Consider the following 8,317-nt stretch of genomic DNA (forward strand, 5'->3'; position numbering starts at 1 on the left):
TGCAGCTAACGTCTCAAAATCAACTACTTGCTGGAGATAATAATCAAGGTCAGATTTACTTGGAAGTTTCGATCGTTCAAACAAACGTCGTCGCATATCAAAAACATCTTTGGCAATTATTTTCTTCGAGTAATTTGCATGCACAAAATTGATCACAACTAAGGTTGCAGCTCCAGACATCGAAAGTGGACGAATCTCATTCTTCTCCCCGGATGTCAGATAGCGAAAGCTAGGGTCTTTCTCATAAGTTATGCTCAAGGACTAGCGAGTACTATTAACCGAAAATCTTGATCCTGCATAAAAGCCTTCCATTAGCTGAACAAATATATCGGATTCACAACCACTACCCATGGATAAAGAAATCACCTCGGAACAAACCCTCGCGTCGCTTGATAAGTTTTTAGTAGGCAAGTGTGACACTTCCTTGTGCACATCTGTAAAGATACCACAGGCATTCGGAATTTGACAACACCTTTACACGTAACACATTTATAATCAAAGGATACCAAACCAGTCAAATCAGAAGTCAGAAATGAATGAGTCCGAAGTTGTATTTGAAGGCTACCTACAGGTCGAGAAGAGTTTTGTCTAAGCTGTTTAACAGTTGCAAGGGATGTGTAGCATAACTCACCCACTCATGATCTGGTGTGGATGAGTGACCGAGCGTCTTCAGCCAGATGTGCCCAGTTAAACCAATGAGGTCGGCATCAAATGTCGAAGAATTACAGAACTATTTATTTTGGGGATTTATTTACTGCTACACATGTTATAGAAAAATAATTTGAATTCCGATGACTGTCTCGTATTATGAAATAAACCGAATACACTACTTTTATGGATCAGAAAATGGTCATTTCATTGATCGGCTAAAATGGAAGCCATGGCGAACAACAGAAACCATTTTGGGGACGTTGTTTAACTTAATTCGAAGTTTGTAAAACACTAGCATTTGGTTTTGTTTCTAGTTTATTCTACAAACCATAAGCTGTATTTTCTACCCTGGTGTTCAGTTCCAGACATAGTTGTATTTTTTTATCGTTTGCGAGTTGTCATGTTAGTCATTTTTTTTACTCATGTGTCTTTTTACACTAATCTGGATCAGAATCGGTAATAAATCGAGTAGTGTTCCAATTGACTCGTCTTCTCTCTCGCTCACTCGCTTGCCAATCAATCAGGTGAAAGAATAGTTTTCATTTCTTTACCTCAGGGTAGTTAGTCGCAATGAGATCTCAAGCATGCTAGCGTCAAGGTTAGGCCAGTTAACCTATCGTTCAAGGACTTAGTCTTGATCGATACAAATTGTCTTCTGTATATTATTAGATAGACAGATCAAGGACATAACAAAAGTGGCGACGGAGATTTTTTATTTTGATTAATCCAAAACAAAATGTCTATATCCTTGGACGACCTTAAAACGGTTCCACAAATTCAGCAAACGCAGAGTGATCCAAATGAAATGAAGCTTTTGGATGCACTAACGCACAAGCTCTCATTCTATTCAACTTCAATCTCTCAATCAGATAAATCTGAAAGCATCGCAAATTCCATTTGTGGATTCATCTATCATCCTGAATCTGGTAACAAATTCGATTCCTGGTTTCATCGTTTTAAAGACATATTCCGCGTCGAATGTTCAAATCTAGATGGTGCAGCTAAAGCTCGCTTACTTCTGAGAAGACTTGAAACACGTGAATTTAGTAAACATGTTGATTTCATCCTAACACAAAATCATACTGGTTTATCTTTTAATAATACAGTCTAAATATTATCCAAAACGTTTCGTGAACAGTCCTCACTATTCAACATTCGCTATCAGTGTTTTCAAATATCAAAACCTCCATCTGATAATTATCTAACCTATGCTGGAAAAGTAAATCGAGAATGCGAACGATTTAAAATAAATGAAATTACAGCAGATCAATTTAAATATTTGATTTTTATCTGTGGATTGAAGAATCCAGAAGATTTGGAAATCTGCATTAGGATTTTAACGCTCATTGAGCAGGAACCTAGTATGACTTCGTAAATGGTCACAACCGATTGTCAACCTCTGTTAAATCTCAAACATGATACCACGGTGGTGTAAAAGAAGGCGAAACCTTCCGATTTCGGGTCATTAAATACAGTCAAATCCTCAAAATCTCCCAAACGAAGCTCAGAAACACACAACAGTCTGTTGATAAACCACCATTACCATTTTGGTTTTGTGAAGCATAAAATTTTGTAAAATTATTCTGGTCAAGAAGCACTGTGGTGCGTGCTACTTATATTGATGTAAGTAATATATGACGCGAGTCAGGAACGTAATGTCTGGCAGCAGAAGATGGGGGAAGATCAAGAAAGGAAGAGCGAGAACACAATGTAAGTTGTAAGAAACCGCATGAACAATGAATGTGAGGAAATGGATTGATGTTTGCAACAGGAACAGTCCAGGTTGATATGATGGATTAATATTTTGTAAATTAACGATTTGCTATATGGCTTTTCTATTTTGCCAAGTAAATCTGTAATTTTGTGCTAAATACATTCGATTGTCCCCATCCGTGTTCTGTTCACTACAGCACAAATGCCGTCACTGTCATCATATTGGTCATAGAGATAGTCACTGCCCATCACATAAACTCTTGTCAAAATGTCGTGGAGAAAATGTGAAGCAACATTCCCAGAGTCAAATCAAGAGCATGTTTGCGACTTTCAAATTAAACGGAAGTATGTAAACTTATTAATGAATGGAAAACCTATTCGTCTTCAGTTAGATACGACTTCCGACATCAAATTGATTTGCAAAAGCACGTGGCGTAAGCTAGGATGTCTACACATTCAACCAACCGAACATGTTGCCTGAAATACCTCAGGAGATGTAGTGAGGCTAACAGGTGCAACAAGGTGCAGTTCAAAGAACATAAATTTGATGATGCTTGTTATCTGACGAATCGGCATGATTTTGATCAGTTAAGCTTAGACTGAATCAAGAAGACTAATGCCATAAATAGTTTATTATATTCTCATAAACCTTCCTCTGAATCTGTCCGAATTTCTTATAATATATCTGAATCGAACGCTTCCGATGTAACATGTTCGCATAATGATTTTGAATCAAATGCCTCCAATAACACATACTATCATAAGATTTCGGAATCTCATTCATTTTGTCTTAATGGTATTTCCACACCAAGATCTGTAGAATATTGGTTACAGATTTACCAATGTAACATTATTTCAGGTCAATGCTCTTTGTATTGTGTATGCTACTTATTTTGACAGGAATAGGTAGTACCTAGCACCAATCAGAAATAAAATGCCTGCCAGCAGACGACTGAATTGAATAGATCAAGAAAGCAAATAGTGAGCCATTATAATGGCAACAAAATTGGATGAATTATGAAGCATGTAATGGACAACTGATGGGAGATGTGTAAATAATGTATTTAATGTATGGTTTTCATATCTTATGAAGACGCTTTGTAATTTTGTATCAAACAGTAAATTGGTTATTCCCACGAAGTTTTCATTCTCTACATTTAAATCAATTAAGTGTGGATTTCGATCAATATAATAGTCATGTTCTTTGTATTATTCTCAATCACAGTAACTATTTGTATCTTTTTATTTGTATAATGCTCTTAACTAATCAAGTGTGTACAAAATCAGTATAAAGATAAAATGTATTAGATTTAATGCTTAGGTGGTTTCGGATAATTTATTTTGATGAAATGTTTTATCGAGTTAATAAATCTTCATTTTCACCAGCTTATTTTATGCTCACTTAACATTGTAGGAATTAAAGTGTCCCTGTCTTCTAAGTATAATCAGGTAGAAATTTGTGCTAATAATGTTGTTCAGAAGAACGATGAAAGCTCCACGACCAAAGCATCCAGCTCAAAGAACAAAACTCCATCAAAAATATAATCAGTAAAATGATGAATATTGCAATTATAAAGAAATGTAATTTGTTCTAATTGAAATAGTCACTTTCGTATTTAACATAAAATGGCATCAACAAGTCAGCTGTTTCATTTTTTTCAGTCATTAGATTTGTTACAGTGCACTGAGTGCACTTGGAAAATTATTTATAAGTGATCATATTATAATGAGATATTTTATTTCAACAAGAATTTGTTCATTTATAAATTATTGACTAAAGTGACTTCTATTTTATGGAAATAAATATGAAATTAATGATCTGGATATTTTTGATATTTGTGACAACAGTTTTCTCACAGGATGGGGTAGAATTTGGTTCGAACGATGATAATAGAAATTTTAAAAAGGATGAAAGTAAAAGACGTACGTTAGATGAGAGTGACAATAGTGAGGACGAATCTAGATGGAATAGAAGGAATAGTATGGAGGATGGTTTAGAGACAGCTATTGGGTCAGGACGTTTCAAATATAAATATAAACGCATGAAAGCTAAAGGTATCGATGCAAAAGGGAAATTTCGATCACGTGGAGTTAGAGGTTATGGTATGATCTCGTCAGAATCCTCACAATTTCTAATTGAAGAGAATTTGGATAAATATGGTCGAGCGAAACCTATTAAATCAAAATTCAAAACTTATGGAAAAAAGAAAAAATATTCCAAAAAGATCGTTGATGACCAATTTGATACTAAAGGTAATTTAATTGAAGAACGTAAATATAAACACACTGGTAATTATCAAGCGAATGGTACTCATCTTTACATCGATTTACAAACACAAAAAGAGAGAGATGAAAAATGGAAATTAACAACGAATAATAGGGAACGGACAGATAACAGCTCAAGTGAAAAAGTAGATGGTCACAAAAATAGTCGTGAAGAAACAAAATTTGTCTTCAATTAAGTAGATTCATCTGGAGGTAATGAAAAGTTTTCTTCAATGAGTTAAATTATATCGAATTGAATAGTTTTATCTATAATAATATCCTAACTACTATTTTCTTATCTTCATTAATCCTACTTCACTTTCTAACAATCATAACCTATTTAAAATGATCATTGTAAATTTTAAACAAAAATCTACATGTAAATCTTGTAATATAAACAATAAACTATACACTACTGTTAACACCATAATGATTATATCAATTAGAAGAATAGTTAATGAAATTGTTATAACGCTTGGTTTTACTATGTACACAGGCATGGGATGTTAATTTACCTTAGACGAATATCTACACTAGATTCCCTCCCAGTGTCTATTCTACAGGACTTCAACACAACTCAGATCAAGAGCACGTGATGAGCCTGACCACAACGTAAATATATTTCCACACCAAAAACCCGACACAATCCAACAACAATGAATAAACAATAATAAGTGAGTGAGTAATAATAATAAGGATAAGGGAAAATCTAACTTATCTGACACCTGTCAGACTATCTACATGTCTGACTAAGCAGACAACCAATCATCACCATCATCCTCGCCCATACATCAGAAATGAAATAGAATGACACAATGATTCTTTCCTTTTTTTGTTATTAATATTTCATTCAATTCTCAAAATTACAATAGGACGAAACGGCCATCCAGTGCTTCCAGGTTATTCATGGTGGTCTAGCTTCAGTTGACTCAAGATCTCAACTGTTATAATAATATTTTATTATTTTTTTTAAAAAGTTTGTACTTTCTCATTGTTAATATTCAATTACACAAATGACCAAACTGTGTTAGGAATTTCAATATCATCACTTATTGATATAAAATAGTAAAGATTAGTAAAATTCTAAGTGTAAAGTTATAAGTGATTCAATATAATGTTTCAATTAAAGAAATATCAGATATAGTGGAAGATTTTGAAGTGTTATTTGCGCTATTGACAAATATTGATAAATCAGAATGGGGATTTGTAGATTAGTGGTTAAGCATTCTCGGTAGGCCATGATCAATGGAATCCAATCCGTGTCGGGTGTGAGGCAGTCATCCAATTCAGACAATGGATGAAGATGTGTACAAGATCATGAATCGATTGGAGTTAAACATTAACACCGTTGGATGCCTTCTCAGTGGTTTAGAGGTTAATTGTTCGTGCATGAGACGGATGATCCTGAGTTCGCGTCTCGTGTGCAGAGTCGTGGATGTGCACCGTTGAGTGGTCCCACATTAGAATGAAATGGACGTCCAGTACTTTTAGGTTTTTAATGGTAGTCTAGCTTAGATTGACTCATTAATTCAATTGTTAAAATGTTAATAAAGTTTAATGTAAGTTGATTCAATAAAAGTTAACTGATTCATGTTGATTAACAATACAGTGATTTAAGGTTAGTTAAAGTGAATAAATGCATGAAATAAAAGAAACTTGAAGAGTAACGTAAGCAGTTGAGAGATAGAGTTAAAAGATATAACGTGATCAAATAATTTAATAATATCTTCATCAGACTTTGAGAACAATTTTGTTTTGTGCTTACGTGTTGCTGGAATTTATATGATTGGAGTTTTTAATATAATTTAATTAAATAAATGTTTGTTTGCTCATTAACTATTGCGTTTCTTTGAACACTTATAAGAGATACATACACTCATATCAGTAAAACTGTACAAAACGAACTATTCCACAAAGCTTTCGTTTTAAATGCAAATTTGATCAATTTACTCCATAAATTCTCAATATAGTGTTGTGGAGATTGTTGAACTTCATTGAGATCATGAATCAATCAAATTTAGACAGCCATTAAAAACCTGGAAGCACTGAAGGGTCATTTCATCGTAGTATAGAACTCCTCAACAGTGCACATCTACGATCCCATACGCAAAACTTGAATCCAAGACCATTTGTCTCACGCGAATGGTTAAACTCTAGATTACTGAGCTAGCATTCACGTGTTAATGTTTAATCTCAATCAATTCACTTGATGAAGTAAACTTGAATTACTTTTGTGAATCTTCAGCATTTCAACGAGATTAAGATGGGTAGTACGTACTCATTTGTTTTTTATTCATAGATATATAACAGTAATTTTATAGATTATTTTTGGCAAATGTTAGGAATAATGGTAACACTAAAATTTATGGATAACCTGAGTGATGTTAAAGTGACCTTAAGGGTATTCACCTATGCAATAGGGTTGAGAAACGGCTGTAAATTAATTTGAGGAATTAAAATTAGCAGTTTGAATTCAAGGTTAGGTTTATGTATTAGAGTCAAGGTTCCCATCATGAATCGACATCAACCATAATGCCATAATGCAATTCAACCAAATGGATGAATGAAGTCTGCGTCAGAATACATGACTTTCAATCTTAGTTTTGATTGGTTTGTTCATAAATTCTAGGCACACCCTATTAACAAATCACGTTAACAATAACGTCGATTCAAAGGTCGAATACGTAAGTGATTGAGAAACATGTATTTCTGACATTTGATAAACCATGGAAGTAATCAGAGACAAGGAGAAATACATGAGATGATGTTGCGTAAACAGCCAACTTAGCAAATAACAGGTGACTCAATCTTTTTAAGAATGAGAGACAGCAAGTAAACAAACTCATACGTACTGTTTTACAAACAGTATTACACTTAAGTATTTGACATGGTCAAATATATGTGTGACAGAATAACTGGGTTTATTAGAATAGCTAATGTGTTTGAACGTTAAAATAAATCACGTGGACGTGTGACAGTGCTAATTGGCACAACGTGCCCAAACAAATTTAGATTCAATGAATTAAAAAAAGTGGATATGACTGTAATTTCATAAAACTTTTCTCTGTTTCAATGACCTAACCTTCATGATCTTGTAGTGCACCCCATATATACTTGGAACATAACAATTTACAACCCTATCACGAATTGTAATAAAAAACCGATACAAACACTTGTATGAACTTTTGGTGCGTAACTACAGTGATATTGGTAGCATTGTAAATAAGCATACAATATTCTTGACGTTCTATCTAAATAGATTTTTGCATATCCATGCTTGCCTGTCTCCGTTTGTTTATATTATCTTTGTCTATTTGACCTATGCATTGATATTATTACCGAACCATACATTAGATTTCAACTTCGTTTTACGTATATATATGATTTACAACAACGGAGTAATGCTCATCGAGTAGCTTTGTTGCGCAATAAGTACATGTCACATTGATTACAATATAATATTGAGTAATTGGAAGAAAGAGGATTACATTAATCAAAGTATTTTATCCTGATCATAAAAATTCTTAAATTTAAATGTCAATATAAGTTGTCTAAGGGAATTGATATGGCTTCGAGCTTAAGTTTAGGTTAACACAAGTTAAACTGGATTAATTACAGATAAGTCAGGCCAGAAACTAACATACATTCAACATTATGACATTACAGTAATTATTACCGTTCTATATCC

General features: G+C 33.6%; 1 protein-coding gene across 1 annotated transcript; it reads left to right on the plus strand.

Moving 5' to 3' along the window:
* Nucleotides 1–4,157: 4,157 nt before the first annotated feature.
* Nucleotides 4,158–5,654, plus strand: MS3_00005784 (uncharacterized protein; the record flags this gene model as incomplete). The annotated part of the gene is made up of 1 exon (XM_012944014.2): nt 4,158–5,654. The coding sequence occupies one exon, from the start codon at nt 4,158–4,160 to the stop codon at nt 4,824–4,826; it is 669 nt and encodes a 222-aa protein (XP_012799468.1). The 3' UTR covers nt 4,827–5,654.
* Nucleotides 5,655–8,317: the final 2,663 nt, after the last annotated feature.

The sequence above is a fragment of the Schistosoma haematobium genome, chromosome 3 (assembly GCF_000699445.3).
Source record: "Schistosoma haematobium chromosome 3, whole genome shotgun sequence".
Classification (NCBI taxonomy): domain Eukaryota; kingdom Metazoa; phylum Platyhelminthes; class Trematoda; order Strigeidida; family Schistosomatidae; genus Schistosoma; species Schistosoma haematobium.